This window comes from Hemitrygon akajei, chromosome 4 (genome assembly GCF_048418815.1).
Source record: "Hemitrygon akajei chromosome 4, sHemAka1.3, whole genome shotgun sequence".
NCBI classification, from domain to species: domain Eukaryota; kingdom Metazoa; phylum Chordata; class Chondrichthyes; order Myliobatiformes; family Dasyatidae; genus Hemitrygon; species Hemitrygon akajei.
Genome location: NC_133127.1, coordinates 132057819 through 132081103, shown reverse-complemented (window position 1 = coordinate 132081103; position 23285 = coordinate 132057819). Strand labels below are relative to the sequence as shown.

Sequence of the window (23285 nt, the reverse complement as noted above, 5' to 3'; positions counted from 1 at the left end):
CCTGGGGTGTATCTAATTTTGTGGGTTGGTTGCTTTTTTTTGATTCAAATGACGTAGACAGTAATTCTGTATCTGCAGATACTGTAGATAGTATCTTCTGTAGAGGTTGCTGAGGAAACTTGCAGCCCGGTGGCAGCTGGCAAATCTATGCTGCCAGTTTCCTAAAGGCGATGGGCTGTACAGACATTAGGCATGTAAACGCTGGGGAGGATCTGTAACTGAAAAGGTCAGATTGAGCTAATTTACAAAAGGAGCTCATCTTTGCCAAAGCCTCCACAATCTCATAATATGTTTTTCTATTTCCCAACCAGAATGAGTATAACCAGTGCTTCAATACCCTTTAGTGACAGCTAATAGAACTTCCACATCAGATAAGGGATAGTAAGCACTTACCAGACTGATGACAATAAAGACCATTTGCATTACATCTGTATAAGCTACTGAATAGAGGCCCCCCAGTAGTGTGTATATTGTAACCACACAGGCTGACAGGATGATGGACAAATAGGTTTCAATGTCCAAAATTACAGTCATTGTCGCTCCTGAAATAGATCCCAAACGTGCCAATCATTGTTAGTACCCAACAAAATTATAGCAAAATATATTACAGTTTGTGTATGTAACCAACAACTTGTAGAAACTTACCCAGTGCTGCAAGAATAGCAGCCGACCAAAATATATCTCCCAGTACAGCTGGGATCAAGAGGAGGCTGCCCATCACTCTGCCAAATTTCTCCTGGAATGGATCCATCATTGTGACAAACTGCTTAGCCCGCATTGGCTTAACAAAGAAAAGGCCACCTGGATGAAAGAAAACAGACTCATGGGTGCAAAGCCTATGGTGGTAATACTGCTAACTGAGCTGGGGTCTGTGTTGCTGGCTCCCTCCAGTGTTAACCATTCTTGGGGCATGGTATAGCCATGGTACCTTTGGCTGCGAATGACAGTTCTAATACATACATTACAGGCAACTGTTGTAATCTCCCGTCCATTTGGATGTAGTTTTTGTCGGGCCTGAACAGTCTCCACCCAGCTGTTTCCAACCGGCAGCCTATTTAAACCCAGCTCTCATCCTCAATCCTCCTTCACTCATACAAACCAGCCAACTCCAACCAGTTGTTCCTAGCCTTCAGTTACCTTGTTGCCTTGTCGTGTTCTCTCTTATTTTGTGGCCTGTCATGGCTTGTTATTTTGCAGTTTATTAGTAAAATGTCATTTACTGATCAATAGTCTCCGCTGCTCTGTGTTTGGGTCAAGCCCCTTCTACCGTTCCTGACAGGAATCCAACGATTGACCCAGCAGAGTATGCTCACCTGAAGGAAGCTGTCCATCGACAGAACACAATTCCAAAGCGTCAGGAAATCACTGGTCATTTGCTTGCCAGTCTTAACCAACTCGCCACCTGGACACAGCAACCGTGTGGCAGTCTACCTCCTCCATCAGAGCCCCAGATTCTGGTGTCTGAATGCTGCAACAGATCCCCGACTCAAATCCATAACTTCTGTCCCAGTGCATCTTTACTCTTTGAGCTCCAGCCATCTCTGTATGCTACGGACTGAGGCAAAATTCCCTTCATCATTTCTCTCTTGTCTGGGACTACTCTGACCTGGGACACTGCTAACTGGGACAATAAAACTACCACTTGCATTAAATATGTAGATTTTACCACTGTGATGCACCGGGTACTCAACCACCCAGGAAATGAACAGGAGCAGCAGATCGGATGCTTCGAAGTGCACGGTCGGTGCGGGATTACATCATGGAATTCAGGACACTTGCAGCAGAATGTGGCTGTACAATCCCGAAACATCAGAGAGATAGCTGTGAAAAACTGCTTCTCAAATCTGCGTCATTCTCATCCAAATATTCCAATATTCCAGCTACGCTGGACATTCTCTCTTCTGCCCTATCAGGCATAAGGTACAAAAACTCGACAGCACACACCACCAGGCAGAAGGACAGCTTCTACCCCACTGTTGTAAGACTACTGAATGGTTCCCTAGTATGATAGGTGTCCTGATGAAGGATCTGGACCCAAGATGTTGACTGTTTATTCCCTCCTCGTTCTCCTCCAACCTTTTTGAGTGTGTTGCACCATAGATTTCCAGCGTCTGCATAATTTGCTGGTGGAACGCAGCAGGCCAGGCAGCATCTATAGGAAGAAGCACAGTCGACATTTCCAGCCCAGTCCTGACGAAGGGTCTCGGCCCGAAACGTTGACAGTGCTTCTTCCTATAGATGCTGCCTGGCCTGTTGCGTTCCACCAGCATTTTGTGTGTGTTGCTTAAATTTCCAACGTCTGCAGATTTCCTCATGTCTGCATAATTTTTTGTGTTTACAGTGTCACAAATATTTTGCACCTTATTGTTTAACTACACTGCACTTTCTCTGTAGCCCTAACACTTTATTCTGCATTGTTATTGACTGATCTCGTTCTACCTTAATGCACCTTATCAAGATTCGATCTGTATGAATAGCATGCAAGACAAGCTTTTCCTAGTACCTCAGTACATGTGGACAACAACAAACTAATTCCAATTCCTGTTGAATTCTTTCCCATTGGAAATATGGAATCTTCTTAATTGTCTGATGTACAGTGTTGAGCTGTCAAATGTTGCTCAACAGTTGGTACTTTCTTCATATATTCATCTAAACAGGATCTGGTGTTCATCATATCAGCCCTTATCGCCTAGCCCTCGCTGCTTTTGAACTAAGTTAATTTTAAGGTTATTTTAGAGGGAGCTTGAGAGTCAATCACTTTGACAGCAGGAATGGAATTGCAAAACACCTTTCAATACTTGATTATTTATGGCTTGGTCACGGTTCAGTAACATGCACCATTTTATAACTATACCCTTTTCATAATATTAATTTTCTTGACTGGAAATCCAACAGCAGGGCTGCTTACAAGAAGGGGATGAGCAGACTATTTTCTAAGGAAACTAAGATCCTTCAACGTGAGCAGCAGGATGTTGGAGATCTTTTACCAGCCTGTTGTTGTGAGTGCAGTCTCCTTTGCTGCTTTATGTTGGGGGAACAGCATCGGTGCTGGTGATGCAAAAAGACTAAATAAACTCATCAGAAAGGCTGGATCCGTCCTTGGCTACAATCTGGATTTCTTTCGAGTTAGAGGTGGAGAGAAGGTCACTAAACAAACCGTTATCCATTATGGACAATCTGGCACATCCTCTCCATGACCCACTGAATAAGCAGCAGAGTACCTTTTCAAACACTCATTCAGCTCCGCTGTCACAAGGATCGTTACAGAAAATGTTTCCTATCAAATGCAATAAGCATATACAACAGTTCATCTTTGTATGACAGGAGAACGCACATCATAGTACAATAGTTTCTGTTTTATAATTTTGTACATTATTTTTGCACATTGGTAAATTATTGTTGTGTGTATTATTATTCTGTACTTTATTATCAGTTAAAATTATTATATTTATTATTATTATTTATTATTGCTAACTGTGTTTTTAAATACTGCTACTGTAATGAAATAATGAAATTATTTATTATTATTATTACCCATTATTGATTTCAAATGACTCATCTGTTTTTGGGGACTTGATGGGAAACTGCTAGGCATTCTCCCAGAATTTCTGCTAACAGTGTTTTACACTGGATCAATTGCGGCTCACTCTGAAATCCTCCTTCTGTAAAAGCTACCTGATTTTCACCTTCTTGTTCATAACTATGTAGTAATAGTTAAGAATTCACCAAACCATACTGAGTGAATGCCCGAGATCCATTGATATGTGAGGAAGCACATTGAAGTTCCAGGGCCGACTTTCATAAACTACATTAAAACTTAATTAATCTGCCTGATCCATTTTGTTTTTCTGTGTGTGGGAGGAGGGATTTGGGGGTTGATCTGCCTGATCCATTTTGTTTTTTCTGTGTGTGGGAGGAGGGATTTGGGGGCTGATCTGCCTGATCCATTTTGTTTTTTCTGTGTGTGGGAGGAGGGATTTGGGGGCTGATCTGCCTGATCCATTTTGTTTTTTCTGTGTGTGGGAGGAGGGATTTGGGGGCTGATCTGCCTGATCCATTTTGTTTTTTCTGTGTGTGGGAGGAGGGATTTGGGGGCTGATCTGCCTGATCCATTTTGTTTTTTCTGTGTGTGGGAGGAGGGATTTGGGGGCTGATCTGCCTGATCCATTTTGGTTTGTTTTTTTTCACAGGGAGGTGGGATGTGGGGATTGATGATCATGTTGCCTTCCTTCTCTTTCTCAGTTTCACGGCTATCTGGAGAATTGAAGAATTTCAGAGCTGTATACTTTGATAATAAAATGAACCTTTGAATCTTTTAACCTTTGAATTGTCTTGCAATGCTTTGGAGTTATGATTATTGGCTCTTACCTAAAATAAGACTGAAAGAATAACCAAGAGGTGCCTGCACCCAGCTTATTCCCCGATGTGGCAGATAAGTTATCTCAGCAATGCCATTGATGAAGCCTCCTCCAACCCACGTCGCTGTAAAAACATAACATGTGAAAGTAAGATGAATCATATTAGCTCACACTTGTTGGGTTGTAGCCATGCCCATATTCACCTGCTTTTAAGATTACTGTACAATACAGCTAGATTAAAACTTTGTTCCATTCTTCCTTGGACGTGGCGGTGAATATGTTTGCATATGATTTTCACGTTTAATTAAGTTATGAGCCCATTTAAATTTATTGTAAAATTATTGACGAAGTATCAAAATGGAAGCACTGATGTACAGCTGTCCGCATCCCAACATATGTGCATGCTGGTGAAAGATGGAAGCCTGAGATGCCCTTGGAGTCAGACGCTGGTGCATCTTACTGACTACTCTGTCCTAAGCTCGTGTCAAAATGTAACTGCTTTACTGATTTTATTTTACTCCATTTTAAATTATTTCATAGTGCTTTGCATGCTCTTTTAATTTGTTCTCTTTTTAAGGTTCCTACTAATTTTATTTTCTTAGTTATTTAAATATTTTGAACAAATTTTAAATGTCCCTTATTATTAACTCCAGTTAAAATGCCCTTCGAGACCAGTTACCCTCCAGAGACCATCAGGGCTGCCTGTGGCATGGCATTGGACTTGATGCCTGAGGTGTACTGGGAGCCTGGGGCCTGCGCAGTCACATAGAGCAGTAAGGTGCAGAGGATAACGAATGCAGTGAACCAGCATGGGGCAGGCGTGTCAATGGAAAGTACAAGCAGCAGTCTGGAATTCCCTGGCACTCTGTTTCATACAGTAGACAATGACTGGATGTAGAAAGTATGTCATTAGTCGAAAGAACTTTGGAATTTGCTCTGGTGATGAAAGGCTCCATAAAACCACAATCAGTCCTTTTGCAAATGTCACTCCACTCTTAAAGGAGGGAAGATATTATAGATCAGTTAGCCTGACTTCAGTGGTTGGGAAAGAGGTTGGAATCCATTATTAAGGATGAATTTTGGGGGTACTTGGAGGTCCAGCGTCTGTTAAGATAGGTCGAGGTCAGCATGGTTTCCTTAAGGGGAAATCTTGCCTGCTCAGTCTGCTGGAATTCTTTGAGGAAGTAACAGGCAGGATAGACAAAAGAGAGTTAGTGGATGTGTGGGAATGAAGGGGGCATTTTCTGGTTGGCTGCTGGTGACGTTCCACAGGGGTCGGTGTTGCGACTGCTTTTTTAATGTTATATATCAATGATTTGGATGATGGAATTGATGGCTTTGTGGCTAAGTTTGTGGATGATACAAAGAAAGGTGGAGAAGCAGGTAGTGTTGAGATAACAGGGTGTCTGCAAAAGGTCTTAGATTAGGCGAATGGATAAAGAAGTAACAAATGGAATACAGTATAGGGAGGTGTATGGTCCTGCACTTTGATAGAAGGATAAAGGTGTAGACTATTTTCTAAGTGGGAAGCAAATTTGGAAATCAGGAATGTAATGCAACTTGGGAGTCCTTGTGCAGGATTCCTTAAAGGTTAACTTGCAGGATGAGTCTGTGGTAAGGAAATCAAATGCAATGCCAGCATTCATTTCGAGAGGACTAGCATATAAAAAACAAGGATGTAATGCTGACATTTTATAAGGCATTGGTCAGTCTGCACTTGAGGTATTGTTTGGGCCCCTTGTCTAAGAAAGAATGTGCTGGAATTGGAGAGGGCTCAGAGGAAGTTCACGAGAATGATACCGGGAAAGAAAGGGTTAACATATAATGAGCATTTGATGGCACTTGGCCTGTATTCACTGGAGTTTAGAAAAAGGAAAGGGAATCTCATTGAAACCAATGAATATTGAAAGGCCTGGACAGAGGGGACTTGGAGAGGATGTTTCCTACAGTGGAGGGGTCTAGGACTAAAGAGCCCAGCCTCAGAATAGAACGATGTCCCTTTAGAACAAAGATAAGATAAGGAGGAATTTCTTTAGCCAGAGGGTGGTCAATCCGTGGGATTCATTGCCATAGACACCTATGGATACCTGTTTAATGAGTATACTTATTGTGGAGCTGGATAGGTCCTGGAGAGGATATCGGGAGAAGACCAGAGACTAGGGTTGAGAGGAATAATATATCAGCCTTGATGGAATGGCAGAGCAAACTCATGGACCAAATGGCATAATTCTGCTCCTATGTTTTATGGTCTTATGGTCTTGCTTTCTTATTTCCTCTTTCCTTCATACCTTTCTGTCCAATATGGTCCTGAGGAAAGGGTTGGCAGGGGAATTTCACTGATTTCTCCTTTGTTTATGGGTAAGGCATTTCATACATGCATGCCCTAATTGCACAGAACTTAATTAGTTCTTGTGTTTGTCAGTAATGTTTATATCCTTCAAAACTCCGCTGTCCGCTTCCTATCCCACATCACCCAATTTAATCAACATCTCTGTCTTTGCCATCCTGTTCTGGAGTTTGTTCAATAGAAACATAGAAACATAGAAAATAGGTGCAGGAGTAGGCCATTTGGCCCTTCGAGCCTGCACTGTCATTTGGTATGATCATGGCTGATCATCCAACTCAGAACCCTGTACCTGCTTTCTCTCCATACCCCCTGATCCCTTTAGCCACAAGGGCCATATCTAACTCCCTCTTAAATATAGCCAATGAACCGGCCTCAACTGTTTCCTGTGGCAGAGAATTCCACAGATTCACCACTCTCTGTGTGAAGAAGTTTTTCCTCATCTCGGTCCTAAAAGGCTTCCCCTTTATCCTTAAACTGTGACCCCTCGTTCTGGACTTCCCCAACATCGGAAACAATCTTCCTGCATCTAGCCTGTTCAATCCCTTTAGAATTTTATACGTTTCAATAAGATCCCCCCTCAATCTTCTAAATTCCAGTGAGTATAGATAGATAGATAGATAGATAGATACTTTATTCATCCCCATGGGGAAATTCAACTTTTTTCCAATGTCCCATACACTTGTTGTAGCAAAACTAATTACATACAATACTTAACTCAGTAAAAAAAAATATGATATGCATCTAAATCACCATCTCAAAAAGCATTAATAATAGCTTTAAAAAGTTCTTAAGTCCTGGCGGTAGAATTGTAAAGCCTAATGGCATTGGGGAGTATTGACCTCTTCATCCTGTCTGAGGAGCATTGCATCGATAGTAACCTGTCGCTGAAACTGCTTCTCTGTCTCTGGATGGTGCTATGTAGAGGATGTTCAGAGTTATCCATAATTGACCATAGCCTACTCAGCGCCCTTTGCTCAGCTACCGATGTTAAACTCTCCAGTACTTTGCCCACGACAGAGCCCGCCTTCCTTACCAGCTTATTAAGACGTGAGGCGTCCCTCTTCTTAATGCTTCCTCCCCAACACGCCACCACAAAGAAGAGGGTGCTCTCCACCTAATATAATATAAGCCTAATTGATCCAGTCTTTCTTCATATAAAAGTCCTGCCATCCCAGGAATCAATCTAGTGAACCTTCTCTGTACTCCCTCTATGGCAAGAATGTCTTTCCTCAGATTAGGGGACCAAAACTGCACACAATCCTCCAGGTGCAGTCTCACCAAGGCCTTGTACAACTGCAGTAGAACCTCCATGCTCCTGTACTCAAATCCTTTTGCTATGAATGCCAACATACCATTTGTCTTTTTCACCGCCTGCTGTACCTGCATGCCCACCTTCAATGACTGGTGTACAATGACACCCAGGTCTCATTGCATCTCCCCTTTTCCTAATCGGCCACCGTTCAGATAATAACCTGTTTTCCTGTTCTTGCAACCAAAGTGGATAACCTTACATTTATCCACATTAAATTGCATCTGCCATGAATTTGCCCACTCACCTAACCTATCCAAGTCACCCTGCATCCTCTTAGCATCCTCCTCACAGCTAACACCGCCACCCAGCTTCGTGTCATCCGCAAACTTGGAGATGCTGCATTTAATTCCCTCGTCTAAATCATTAATATATATTGTAAACAACTGGGGTCCCAGCACTGAGCCTTGTGGTACCCCACTAGTCACTGCCTGCCATTCTGAAAAGGTCCCATTTACTCCCACTCTTTGCTTCCTGTCTGCCAACCAATTCTCTATTCACATCAATACCATACCCCCAATACCGTGTGCTTTAAGTTTGCACACTAATCTCCTGTGTGGGACCTTATCAAAAGCCTTTTAAAAATCTAAATATACCACATCCACTGGCTCTCCCCTATCCACCCTACTAGTTTCATCTTCAAAAAATTCTATAAGATTCGTCAGACATGATTTTCCTTTCACAAATCCATGCTGACTTTGTCCGATGATTTCACCTCTTTCCAAATGTGCTGTTATCACATCTTTGATAACCGACTCTAGCATTTTCCCCACCACCGATGTCAGACTAACCGGTCTATAATTCCCCGGTTTCTCTCTCCCTCCTTTTTTAAAAAGTGGGGTTACATTAGCCACCCTCCAATCCTCAGGAACTAATCCAGAATCTAAGGAGTTTTGAAAAATTATCACTAATGCATCCACTATTTCTTGGGCTACTTCCTTAAGCACTCTGGGATGCAGACCATCTGGCCCTGGGGATTTATCTGCCTTTAATCCCTTCAATTTACGTAACACCACTTCCTTACTAACATGTATTTCCCTCAGTTCCTCCATCTCACTAGACCCTCGGTCCCTTACTATTTCCGGAAGATTATTTATGTCCTCCTTAGTGAAGACAGAACCAAAGTAGTTATTCAATTGGTCTGCTGTGTCTTTGTTCCCTATGATCAATTCACCTGTTTCTGACTGTAAAGGACCAACATTTGTCTTGACCAATCTTTTTCTTTTCACGTATCTCTAAAAGCTTTTACAGTCAGTTTTTATGTTCCCTGCCAGCCTTCTCTCATAATCTTTTTTCCCTTTCCTAATTAAGCCCTTTGTCCTCCTCTGCTGGTCTCTGAATTTCTCCCAGTCCTCAGGTGTGCCACTTTTTTTTGCTAATTTATATGTTTCTTCTTTGGACATGATACTATCCCTAATTTTCCTTGTCAGCCACGGGTGCACTACCTTCCCTGGTTTATTCTTTTGCCAAACTGGGATGAACAATTGTTGTAGTTCATCCATGCGATCTTTAAATGCTTGCCATTGCATATCCACCGTCAACCCTTTAAGTATCATTTGCCAGTCTATCTTAGCTAATTCATGGCTCATACCTTCAAAGTTACCCTTCTTTAAATTCAGAACCTTTGTTTCTGAATTATCTATGTCACTCTCCATCTTAATGAAGAATTCCACCATATTATGGTCACTCTTACCCAAGGGGCCTCGCATGACAAGATTGCTAACTAACCCTTCCTCATTGCTCAATACCCAATCTAGAATGGCCTGCTCTCTAGTTGGCATCTCATAATACACATCTCAAACATAAGATTCCCATATCAACTTAAATGGGAGACAAGGTGACATGATGGATAGAAAGGCAAACTGTATAGCAGCTGAGTTTCTTTTTCACTTGTGGGTTGAACCTGAAGAGTTGGTATATGAAAGAAGTGATGCACTGCGTATGATCCTCTGGGGGTAATTAGGTCATCATATTTGAATTAATCCCCTCAGAGATTAAACACTTCGATTAATTGCTCGACATGTGCTCCGAGTATGAAGTTGTCCATTTTTGACGTTTCAGGGTTTAAAGTTACATATAGCAATTTCACTTTAGCAGACATCTCTGTGTACCTGTTGTTGTAAAAATCCCAACCAAGGTTCCAATGTTCCTGCCTCCAACCATGGCCACTTCACTTCTGGGTCCAGGGCATGATTTTTCTTCTCGCTTTGATTTTCGAGAAGCCCAAATCCCAGTTGCAAGAATCAGCATATAAAAAACAATGACAGCCACAAGTCCAAGGAGATTGACAGCCATTCTCACCAGTGAGAATCTACAATAGAATGAAGTATAGTTACCAGCCTTAAACAGTTACTCACAGCTTCTTACTGTATTTACATTTGTACTTTCTGTGAAAAACCTTCCTCTTTTTGACATTAATTTTCCACACTGTTCAGACCAGTTTGCATTCTAATGACTGATTTTTAAAATTCACATATGACTATAACTAGCTGACTGGTGATGTAGTGGCATCCACACCGGACTTTGAGGCGAGTGGTCCTGGGTTCAAATCCAGCCGGTTCCTTGCACGACTTCCATCTGGTTTGGGTTGAATGATCAGCTGGCAACTCAGCCTTGTAAAAACAGACAAGTGCTAAAGAAACGGCAGAGTTGCCTCCCGATGCGCCACGAGGTGTGGAGACAAACACCAAACAGTCAGTATAAAACCAACCCTTTTGTTATAAAGATACCGCTCAATAGGTTTCAATAGGTACATTTAATGTCAGAGAAGTGTCAATGCCTCCAGAAGACCCTAGTCATAAATTCTTACAAATAAAAAACAGATTCATGTTGTTTCCTGAAATTCAGATACCTTTCATCTAAACTGAATAGATAAGGTGTCAATGCAGGTTCTAGGTCAACATTAAAGACTCCTCACACCCTCTCCGTAAACTGTTTGTTCTTCTGCCATCAGGCAAATGTTACAGGAGCATCAAAACAAAAACCACAAGGCTACTAAACAGCTTCCTCCCACAGGCAGTCAGACTGCTAAATAGCTGCTCTACCTGACTCTGCTTTGGACACTTTTAACTTGCACTGGACACTTATAACTTAATTTTAACCAACATGTGGCCATTGTGTTTTACTATTTATTGTTGTGTTTATTATTTATTGTTGTGTTTGTTATGTTATGATTGCACTTGCCCCTGGGAAACACTGTCTCATTCTGCCCTGCAGAGCTGATGTACGGTTAGAATGACAATAACGTTTTTGAATCTTGAATCTTGAATATACACCCTGAAATTCTTTTTCTTCTCTGAGAAATATACTCCAAAAGATTATCATCTAGTTTTTACTGATTGATTAATTTAATGTTAATCTATCTGATTTCAAAATGTATCTTTTTCAGCTAAAAATAATCATAAAATATTAGTCACTATTTAATTCACATTATGGTAGATGTATGAGGTAAGTTCCTGATGTATTGAATGTTTGGTTAGGGCATGAAAAGCATGCTGAATTAAAACTGGGAGAATTTCTACGTGCATTTACCCTATTAGACATTTGAATATTGCTTCTTGTAATCAATCTCTGAGATAATCTAGCCCTTCCAGAAATCTGAATTCCTAATGGGATCTATGGCTTCAAAGTGAGCCCTTCCACATAATCCGCACAAGTGTGAGATCTCCTACTGTAACAACGCAATGGAAAGAGAACAAATACTTCCCATGTTCCTTCAGTTGTAGGCTTTCATGTTGTTACTTTTGAAGCAGTGTGACCATTAATTTTATCTCCCAAAGTTTTCCACCATCTTCATCACTCCTATACCCAAGAAGGTGTGAAAGACTGATTTTGATTTTGATTTTAAGTCAAGTTCCCAACCACCACAAAGGATATTAAAATACTGTGATTGAGCAAGTTGACTCCACTCCTGCACAACTGCACATGAGGCAACCGCTCGAAGAAACAATAGCAAACAAGAGATTCATAAACATGCAAGAAGTCTTCCATCCACAATTCAGTCTTCACCTGGAGTTGACTGGTAATTCAACCTTCAGTCTTAACAATTTCAGTAAACTCAAAGCATCAGTCAGAAATTTTTGCATCATCCTCATTCCTGCACAAAACAGGAAGTAGCAGAAGGCTGGAATTGGTGATATAAAGCAAGTCACGGAATTTTGTGAGATTAAGCTGATCGATCAGTTCTGCATGTCTGAAATACATTCTCCAATGAATTAAGAAATCATCTTACTTAATGAAGTGTGGTACTCCATAGTGATAAATGCAAATTGCCCAGTTGTTCTGGCGGAAGGAAGACATTAATTTTAAAAAGGGGTGATATCAAAAACACATACCTGCATTTAATGTACCTCCTCAGGAATCAGCTACTTTCATTCCGAAACAGGGATTGCTTTGCTTTTCAATCACTGTCATAAAATCGCAGCACAGACTGTTTTCAACCTTATCTATTCCATTTAGAGCAAAGGTATCTGAATTTCAGGAAACGACGTGAATCTGTTTTTTATCTGTAAGAATTTATGACTAGAAGATAATACGTGGTTAGATAACAAAGAAGCATATTGGGAGATTATAAAGCTTCTGTCAAAAATATGTTAATAATTCACCTCTTTTAATGGGTGAATTGTCTCTGCAGCTTGCAGTGTTTAAATACATGTCCTCCTTCCATGAAACAGATTGAATTTATACTGCTGGTCTCTACTGTGGACAAATGCACTACTGCCAGTGGACCTTTACAGCAGTTTGAGTTTGTGCAATATGTGATGGAAATGGGGAATAGTTTAGTAGGAAGTATTCACGAACGTTTTCTGAATTATTAAGGGATCTGTTTAATGATAGATTAAAACTCCCATATAGGTTGCAGGTAAAGAGGATTTTAATTTCTCAGGGTTGATCTCAGTAGTTGAGAGTAAAGGAAATAGTAATAGATGGTGGTGGACTTTAGGAGATCTAGGCCTCATATGGAGCCAGTGATCATTAATGGAGAATGTGTGGAGCAGGTTAAGACCTACAAGTATCTGGGAGTACAGTTAGACGAGAAGCTAGACTGGACTGCCAACACAGATGCCTTGTGCAGGAAGGCACAGAGGCGACTGTACTTCCTAAGAAGGTTGGCGTCATTCAATGTCTGTGGTGAGATGCTGAAGATGTTCTATAGGTCAGTTGTGGAGAGCGCCCTCTTCTTTGTGGTGGCGTGTTGGGGAGGAAGCATTAAGAAGAGGGACGCCTCACGTCTTAATAAGCTGGTAAGGAAGGCGGGCTCTGTCGTGGGCAAAGTACTGGAGAGTTTAACATCGGTAGCTGAGCGAAGGGCGCTGAGTAGGCTACGGTCAATGCTCCTCAGACAGGATGAAGAGGTCAATACTCCCCAATGCCATTAGGCTTTACAATTCTACCGCCAGGACTTAAGAACTTTTTAAAAGCTATTATTAATGCTTTTGAGATAGTGATTTAGATGCATATCATATATTTTTTTTACTGAGTTAAGTATTGTATGTAATTAGTTTTGCTACAACAAGTGTATGGGACATTGGAAAAAAAGTTGGAATTTCCCCATGGGGATGAATAAAGTATCTATCTATCTATCTATCTATCTATCTATCTATCTAGAGACAAGACTAGCAGTGAGGCAGAGTGGGAATGTATCACTGACTAACGGGAGGCAGGGTTGGAATGTATCGTTGACTAACGGGATGCAGGGTGGGAATGTATCGTTGACTAACGGGATGCAGGGTTGGAATGTATCATTGACTAACGGGAGGCAGGGTGGGAATGTATCGTTGACTAACGGGATGCAGGGTTGGAATGTATCGTTGACTAACGGGAGGCAGGGTGGGAATGTATCGTTGACTAACGGGAGGCAGGGTTGGAATGTATCGTTGACTAACGGGATGCAGGGTGGGAATGTATCATTGACTAACGGGAGGCAGGGTGGGAATGTATCGTTGACTAACGGGAGGCAGGGTTGGAATGTATCGTTGACTAACGGGAGGCAGGGTGGGAATGTATCGTTGACTAACGGGAGGCAGGGTTGGAATGTATCGTTGACTAACGGGATGCAGGGTTGGAATGTATCGTTGACTAACGGGAGGCAGGGTTGGAATGTATCGTTGACTAACAGGAGGCAGGGTGGAAATGTATCGTTGACTAACGGGAGGCAGGGTTGGAATGTATTGTTGACTAACGGGATGCAGGGTGGGAATGTATCGTTGGCTAACGGGAGGCAGAGTGGGAATGTATCGTTGGCTAACGGGAGGCAGGGTGGGAATGTATCGTTGACTAACAGGAGGCAGGGTGGGAATGTATAGTTGACTAACGGGAGGCAGGGTGGGAATGTATCGTTGACTAACGGGAGGCAGGGTTGGAATGTATCGTTGACTAACGGGATGCAGGGTGGGAATGTATCATTGACTAACGGGAGGCAGGGTTGGAATGTATCGTTAACTAACGGGAAGCAGGGTTGGAATGTATCGTTGACTAACGGGAGGCAGGGTGGGAATGTATCGTTGACTAACGGGAGGCAGGGTGGGAATGTATCATTGACTAACGGGAGGCAGGGTGGGAATGTATCGTTGACTAACAGGAGGCAGGGTGGGAATGTATCGTTGACTAACGGGAGGCAGGGTGGGAATGTATCATTGACTAACGGGAGGCAGGGTGGGAATGTATCGTTGACTAACGGGATACAGGGTGGGAATGTATCGTTGACTAACAGGAGGCAGGGTGGGAATGTATCGTTGGCTAACGGGAGGCAGGGTGGGAATGTATCGTTGACTAACAGGAGGCAGGGTGGGAATGTATCGTTGGCTAACGGGAGGCAGGGTGGGAATGTATCGTTGACTGATGGGAGGCAGGGTGGGAATGTATCGTTGACTAACAGGAGGCAGGGTGGGAATGTATCGTTGGCTAACGGGAGGCAGGGTGGGAATGTATCGTTGACTAACGGGATACAGGGTGGGAATGTATCGTTGACTAACAGGAGGCAGGGTGGGAATGTATCGTTGACTAACGGGAGGCAGGGTGGGAATGTATCGTTGACTAACGGGAGGCAGGGTGGGAATGTATCGTTGACTAACGGGAGGCAGGGTGGGAATGTATCGTTGACTAACGGGATACAGGGTGGGAATGTATCGTTGACTAACGGGATACAGGGTGGGAATGTATCGTTGACTAACAGGAGGCAGGGTGGGAATGTATCGTTGGCTAACGGGAGGCAGGGTGGGAATGTATCGTTGACTAACGGGAGGCAGGGTGGGAATGTATCGTTGACTAAAGGGAGGCAGGGTGGGAATGTATCGTTGACTAACGGGATGCAGGGTTGGAATGTATCGTTGACTAACGGGAGGCAGGGTGGGAATGTATCGTTGACTAACGGGAGGCAGGGTGGGAATGTATCGTTGACTAACAGGAGGCAGGGTGGGAATGTATCGTTGACTAACGGGAGGCAGGGTGGGAATGTATCGTTGACTAACGGGAGGCAGGGTGGGAATGTATCGTTGACTAACGGGAGGCAGGGTGGGAATGTATCGTTGACTAACGGGATGCAGGGTGGGAATGTATCGTTGACTAACAGGAGGCAGGGTGGGAATGTATCGTTGGCTAATGGGAGGCAGGGTGGGAATGTATCGTTGACTGACGGGAGGCAGGGGAACGAAATGGAGAGTAGAAATCAACATTAGTACAAAGTGGTGGAAAAAAATCCGAATCAGATGTCAGAATTAGAATCAGAATCAGCTTTATTATCACCAGCTTATGTTGTGAAATGCATAATAAGTAGAGAGGATAAAACTGAGTTATAGTGAGTATATGTATGTCTATTAAATAGTTAAGTTAAAATAAGTAGTAAAAAGGAACAGATATAAAAAAGTAGTGAGGTAGTGTTCATGGGTTCAGTGTCCATTTATATTTCAGATGGCAGAGAGGAAGAAGCTGTTCCTGAATTGCTGAGTGTGTGCCTTCAGGCTTCTGTACCGCCTCCCTGATGGTAACATGAGAAGAGGGCATGCCCTGGGTGGTAGGAGTCCTTAATAATGGATGCCACCTTCCTAAGGCACCGCTCCTTAAAGTTGGCTTGGATACTATGGAGGCTGGTACTCACGATGGAGCTGACTAATTTTACAAGGCCAGTAATGGCAGATACACCCCGGGACCTGATGATACGCATCACAATGTTTTGAAAGAGGTAGCAACAGAGACAGTGAACACACTGGTTGTTATTTTCCAAAGATTAAAAAAAAAATCCATAGATTCTAGAAAAATTTCCACAGAATGGAATTCTTTAGTTTCTAAAGAACAAGTAACTACAGATTAGTTAAACTGACAACAGTTATAGGAAAGATTTTGTTAGCTTATCATTAAGGAAATGCTAACAGGGAACTTAGAAAATAATGCTAGGAGAGTTAACATGGATTGATAGTCATAGAGACGTAGAAAAGTACAGTGCAGAAACGCACCCTTCAGCCTGGAGGGGGGTTGTTGGGAGTGGAGGGGGTGGGGAGTGGGGCAGAGGGGTAGGAGGGGAAGTGGGAGATCTGAAGCAATTGCCACCACAAAATCCTGATATTCTTTCTCATGCGATGCCTCAGTCGGCCACCCCGACCTGGAACTGCTGGACCACAGGGCCGTGCCTTCCATGCCACATCTGGAGAATGTCGGAAAACAGCTGGTTGGTCGGTGAGTTCCAGTAGAGAGAGCTTATCCACCCAGAAAAACTGCCGTTTGAGTGCTGTTTCAGATCAGGGACTTCGATAGAACCCCAGCCACCTTGAAAAGGATATAAGAGACATTAAAGGGAGGGATTTAAGCTGTTTCCATAGATGAGCCTGGAGAAGCAGCCATTTCAGCCCCAGAAATGCTAACATTTCTGCCCCTATTATGTCCTTCAATCTGGTTTCCCAATCAAGCAAAGCCGATTCACTCCTCACATTCTCACAATTCCTATTGTTTGGATTTGACTCTAGTTTCAGATTGAACTTCATTTTCAATCAATGTAAAATTCTATCAAGGGTTACTTTTCTGTAAAGGCCCATTGTAACAAAGATAGACTAACCCTTTCTCAATGCACAACATGAGGTCTAAACTCCCTCACTGGTTATTCAACATACTGATCTAGAAAACCAAGGTCTCAGCCCGAAACGAAGACTGTTTACTCTTTTCCATAGATGCTGCCTGACCTGCTGAGTTCCTCCAGCATTTTGTGTGTGTTGCTCTGGATTTCCAGCATCTGCAGACTTTCTTGTGTTTGTTACATATTTCATGAGTTTGTCCTTTGCCTTTTGCTGCTAATTTGAGCTTCTATTTGTAAGTTAAACTTCCCCACTTGGAATTTACTGATTTATATCTAGCACTAGTGATCACTTGAGTCGAGTAAGCTGTCTTCCTAAGGGGTTATCTATTGCTGGGTCTTCCACCGGCCGTAGAGGCCGACCTGGGATCCACGTATTCTTGAGAGATGGCGATGCGTGTGTGTTGTGGCTGTGGTTAGTAACGGAGTCTTTTGGTTGTTCAGACTCTCCTTTCACAGCAGCCAATTGCTCTCTGTAGCACAGCAAAGGTCGCTCTCAAGTTCAAGCTGACATGGCACTCAGTATTTGTAAGCACCTGTCAGGGCAGCCAGGTCTTGATAGTATAAGCCGGAGAACTTGGCAGGCTACTTTGTCAAATCTATGAAAGTCTTCATTCGCAACATTTTTCCTATAACTGGCATGCTGTGAAGATCATGTCTGTGGTACCTCTAGGAGGGCAGAAACCACACTGTGATTCAGAGAGTAATCCTTCAGATAGCAGAAGGAGTCGGTTGATAAGGATACGTGCAGGCACTTTGCTGTTGTTGACAGGAGGGAGCTGCCTATGTAATTACCACATCTGTCTTGTCTCCTTTCTTGAACATGATTACTGCTAGAGCGTCCCTGAGCTCTGAGGTGGCTCTTCCTTTCCCCAGATCCTCGGGTGCTGGCTCACCCTCCTCGGGGCTCTCCGCTCCAGCAAAGGTCAATCAATAACTGCCCCCCAAAGATTTTGTCCTTTTGCTGTTTTTTTTTTAAACTCCAACCAGATTGATTCCAATTCTACAGACAAACACAAAAGATTGGAGCACCCGTGGGTCACCTAGCCCCTAAGCCCTGCTCCAGCATTTAGCAAGACCACGACCGTTGCAATTGTAACCTAAACTCAGCATTCCTGTCTTCTTTCACAACCGTGCTTATAAGAAGCTACCTACCTCTGCTGCAGAAATATTCCAAAGCTCTACTTTGAAGAAAAAGATCCAAAGGTTCACGATTCTCTGAGGAAGGAAGTGCCACACCTTAGTTTTCAGTGGGCGAACCTTTATTTTTAAATAGTGGCCCTTTACTCTGAAATTATCCCACAAGGGGAAACTTCCTCAGAAACAGCTTCTTCCCCTTTGCTATCAGGTTTATGAAAGGTCTTCGTTATTTATTTTATTTTGGAATATATTTATTTTATAATTTATAGTTATTTATGTCTGCACTGTACTGCTGCCAGAAAACAACAAATCTCACATCATATAAGACAGTGAAAATAAACCTGAGTTTGATTCCCTCCACATCTACCCTACCAAAACCCCTCAGGGTCTCATTTACATTGATTGCCCCCTTCTAGTTAAATGTCTTTTCTACTGACTCTTGTAAGCTCTAACAGTTGTATGACTATCCCATCACAAACAGGAAAAAAATCTGCAGATGCTGGAAATCCAAGCAACACACCCAAATGTTGGAGGAACTCAGCAGGACAGGCAGCTTTTTTTTCTTTTTTTTAAATTAGTTTTTCAAAACATTTTACAAATTAAAAACCCCAAATCCCAATGAGAAGTGTTAATACAGTGCAAAATTAAGCATACAATAACAATATGCTACAAAGGAAGAGAATTTAACAAAAAAGCACCTAAATTAAAGACAAGTAAGCTTAGTGTCCTCCCCAAGCCCCACAACACAAGAAAAAAACAACAACAACTCCAGACCGACCACAATACAATATAGAGAGTATAAGTCAGGACAGTCAAACTCCCAGAATGTGAATACACTTAGCAACAGAGGATAATAATGCCTACTACCAGAAAAAAAAGGAGCTGAAAGCAAGGGACCGAAAAGAAGAAAAAAAAGAAAAAAAAAACCCTAGTCAAGAGGAAGGTTATGAAAGTACTCGATAAAAGGTCCCCAGACCTTATGGAACTTTAGATCCGAATTAAGAACTGAATAATGAATTTTTTCGAGGTCCAAGCAGGCCATAATGTCGTTAAGCCATTGTGCATGAGTGGGCGGGGCAACATCTCTCCATCTAAGGAGGATCAAGCGTCTAGCCAGGAGAGAGGCAAAGGATAGTATTCGGCATTTGGTCGGACCCAGACATAAATCTGTCTCGCCCCAAAAACCGAACAGAGCAATTAAGGGGTTTGGTTCTAGGTGCTGATTCAGAATACCCGATAATGTAGTGAAGACATCTTTCCAAAATTTCTCCAAGCTAGGACAGAACCAGTACATATGGATGAGAGAGGCCACGCCCCTCTTGCATTTATCACAGAGCGGACTAATGCCAGGGTAGAATCGAGATAGTTTAGATTTAGACATATGGGCTCTATGAACAATCTTAAACTGTAAAAGGAAATGGCGAGCACAAAGAGAGGTTGAGTTAACCGATTTGAGAACTGAGTCCCAGCTCTCCTCGGATAAGGAGATATTTAAATCCTGCTCCCAGGCCATTTTAATTTTATCCATAGGGGCCCATCGTAAGGCTGCTAGTTTATCTCGGATAATTGATATTAAACCTTTACCTAGTGGATTAATGAAAAGAAATAGGTCCATAGCATTTTTCGTAGGCATTTCAGGAAAGTTAGGAATTAAAGGAGCAATAAAGTGTCGGATTTGGAGATATCTGAAAAAATGAGCGTTAGGCATGTTGAACTTAACAGAGAGCTGCTGAAAAGAAGCGAAGCGATTATCAATGAAAAGATCTTCAAAATGTCTAATGCCCTTCCTATACCAAACATGGAATGCTGAATCATACATAGTAGGTAAAAAAAGGTGATTATGTGCGACAGGGCTAGAAACGGAAAACCTCTGGAAACCATAGCACTTCCTGAACTGAGCCCATATACGCAAAGTGTGTCTGACCAGAGGATTAGCTATTGATCTGGGCAAACTGCTAGGGAGTGCAGAGCCAAGAAGTGCAGAGATAGATAATTCTTTAGTGGAGCTCAACTCCATTGTCACCCAGTTAGGGCACTCGGGTTGGCTGTGGAAGAAAGACCAAAAGGTAGCACAACGTATATTAGCTGCCCAGTAATATAAGCGAAAGTTAGGTAAAGCCATGCCACCCTCTTTTTTAGATTTTTGGAGGTGGATTTTATTAATTCTAGAGCGCTTATTCTGCCACAGATATGACAAAATAATAGAGTCTAAGGAATCAAAAAAAGATTTAGGAATAAAAATTGGGATAGATTGAAATAAGTATAAAAATTTGGGGAGAACATACATTTTAACAACATTAATACGACCTACCAAAGACATAGATAGAGGTGACCATTGTACCAGACTCTGTTTTATAGCATATGAAAGATTGACAAAGTTTTCACGAAAGAGATCTTTAAACTTCCTTGTGACTGTAATTCCAAGATAAGTAAATTGATTATGGACTACTTTAAAAGGGAGATCACAAAATATTAGTTCTTGTGCTTCTTTATTAATTGGGAAAAGTTCACTCTTATGTAAATTAAGTTTATAGCCAGAGATCTGGCTAAACTGGTCAAGAAGTGAAAACATTAGAGGTAAGGATGTAGACGGATTTGAGAGAAAGAGTAATAAGTCATCAGCATAGAGAGAAACTTTATGCTCAACACCCCCTCTCCAAATCCCGGTCAATTCAGGACAGTTTCGAAATGCTATCGCCAGAGGTTCTATAGCCAAATCAAAGAGAAAGGGACTTAAGGGGCATCCCTGATGGGTGCCACGTTTGAGATTAAATACTTGGGATTTCTGAAAATTAGTTAAAACAGAAGCAGTAGGACACAGGTACAGCAATAGGATCCAAGAGATGAAACTTTGGCCGAGGTCAAATTTTTCTAAGACTGCAAAAAGGTAGTTCCACTCTATACGATCAAATGCTTTCTCCGCATCAAGGGAGATAACACATTCAGGAGTCCCAGTTGGAACTGAGTATAAAATATTAAATAGACGCCGAATGTTAAAAAAAGGGAGACGGTTTTTAATAAAGCCTGTTTGGTCATCAGAGATAATGGAGGGAATAACGGTTTCTAATCTATGAGCCAACACTTTAGCTAAGATCTTTACATCAACATTGAGCAGAGAGATCAGCCTGTACGAGGAACACTCTGTTGGGTCTTTGCCCTTTTTTAAAAGAAGAATAATAGATGCCTCATTGAAAGAGGGTGGCAATTTGCCGTAATTAAACGAGTCAGATAATACTGAGAGTAACTGAGGAGAAAGAAGTGAAGAGAATGATTTATAAAATTCCACAGGGAACCCATCAGGTCCAGGAGATTTCCCTGAGGACAGTGCAGAAATTGCAAAAGATATTTCTTCTGGTGATATAGGCGCATTGAGTTTGGCTTTGAAATCAGATGAAAGTGAGGGGATATTCAGATTCTGTAAAAATTGATCCACAGAGATATTGTCATTCAGAGATTCAGAGGAATAAAGCCGAGAATAAAAATTTTTAAATGCGTCATTAATTTCTAAATGATCCGATGTAAAGTCTCCATTCTCCTTCCAGATCTTTGTAATATGTTGTTTAGCTTTGGAACGCCTCAGCTGATTGGCTAGGAATTTACCAGACTTATCCCCATGAATGTAAAAGCGGCTCTTGCTTTCGAGAAGTTGGCGTTCGACAGGTTGAGTGGACAGAAGGTTAAATTTAGTTTGGAGTTCAACGCGCTTCTTGTATAATTCAGGGTTCTTAGTTTGGGCATATATTTGATCCAAATCTTTAATCTAGTTAATGAGGTCTGCTCGATCTGCACGGGATCTTCTATTGAGATTTGCTGTGTAAGAGATTATTTGACCCCTCAGATATGCTTTCATGGCATCCCAGACAATCTGGGATGGCACTTCAGGTGATGTATTAGTGTTAAAATAAAAGGTTATCTAATCCTTAATAAATTTTACGAAATCATCATCCGATAATAAAGTTGAATCGAACCGCCAGTGTTTATTCCTCTGAGGGAGACCAGGAAAGTTCAGAGAGAGGGTAATTGGGGCATGGTCAGAAATCAGTATACTCTGATAGTCACAAGAGTGGGCAAATGGGATAAGTTGGTTATCGAGTAAGAAATAGTCAATTCTAGTGAAGGTATGGTGAACATGTGAGAAAAAAGAATAATCTCTCTCCGTAGGATGGAGGAAACGCCATATATCAGAGATACCAAAATTAGAGAGAAACGATTGGATAGCTAAGGCAGATTTAGTAGGTGATCTGGTAACAGAGGACGATCGATCCAGTTTAGGATCCAAACAACAGTTGAAGTCACCACCCAGTATAAGAGAGTATGAGTTTAAGCCTGGTAGTGAGGAAAAAAACCGTTCAAAAAAGTTAACATCGTCAAAGTTGGGGGCATACAGGTTTGCTAGTGCAACTTTAGTGTTATATAGTTTACCAGAAACAATAATAAAACGGCCATTTGTATCAGATATTTTATTATGGAGTTCAAAAGGAATATTTGAGTTAATAAGAATGGAGACTCCCCTAGCTTTAGCGGCAAAGGATGAATGAAAATGCTGACCCGTCCACTTTGACAGAAGCCGGGAGTTATCCAAACAACGAATATGAGTTTCTTGAAGGAAAGCAATGTCAGCTTTGAGTTGTTTGATATGTGAGAATACCTTCCTCCTTTTAACAGGGTGATTCAATCCCTTTACATTCCAGCTCACGAATTTAAGTGCACTAGCCATTATCAATTACTAATGCATAAAAGGCAGCAGGCATATAAAAAGTCAAGCAGTACAATAGCAGTCTGGGAGTAGAGATGTAAACATAGATTCGTAAAATCAAAACGTATACATGTCCTGAGCAATAAAGAGAAACAATAAATACAGTGAGTGATGTTGGAACTGGAAAACCCACCCCACCCGCACAACCCAAAACTAGACGGCTACCAAAACAAGTAGCTAGCTCTACCAAAAAAATTAACCCAAATACAACTTCCAGATCTGTGTCATTAACAACAGTTGCATATAAATACTATAGCAAATAGTAACTAGTTTATGCACTAGAAAACATAACTACAAATTAGAACACCTTCTGC

The 23285-nt window shown here is 41.9% G+C and overlaps 1 protein-coding gene across 1 annotated transcript in view; it reads right to left on the bottom strand.

Moving 5' to 3' along the window:
* LOC140726019 (high affinity choline transporter 1-like) overlaps nt 1-12394 on the bottom strand; it is a 44604-nt gene extending 32210 nt beyond the window's left edge. The window contains exons 1-5 of the mRNA XM_073041917.1: nt 12349-12394; nt 10126-10325; nt 4369-4482; nt 646-801; nt 394-542 (exon numbers count right to left, since the gene is read on the bottom strand). Coding sequence (XP_072898018.1) covers nt 394-542; nt 646-801; nt 4369-4482; nt 10126-10309 — 603 coding nt within the window. The 5' untranslated portion in view covers nt 10310-10325; nt 12349-12394. The remainder of the gene's footprint in view (nt 1-393; nt 543-645; nt 802-4368; nt 4483-10125; nt 10326-12348) is intronic.
* Nucleotides 12395-23285: the final 10891 nt, after the last annotated feature.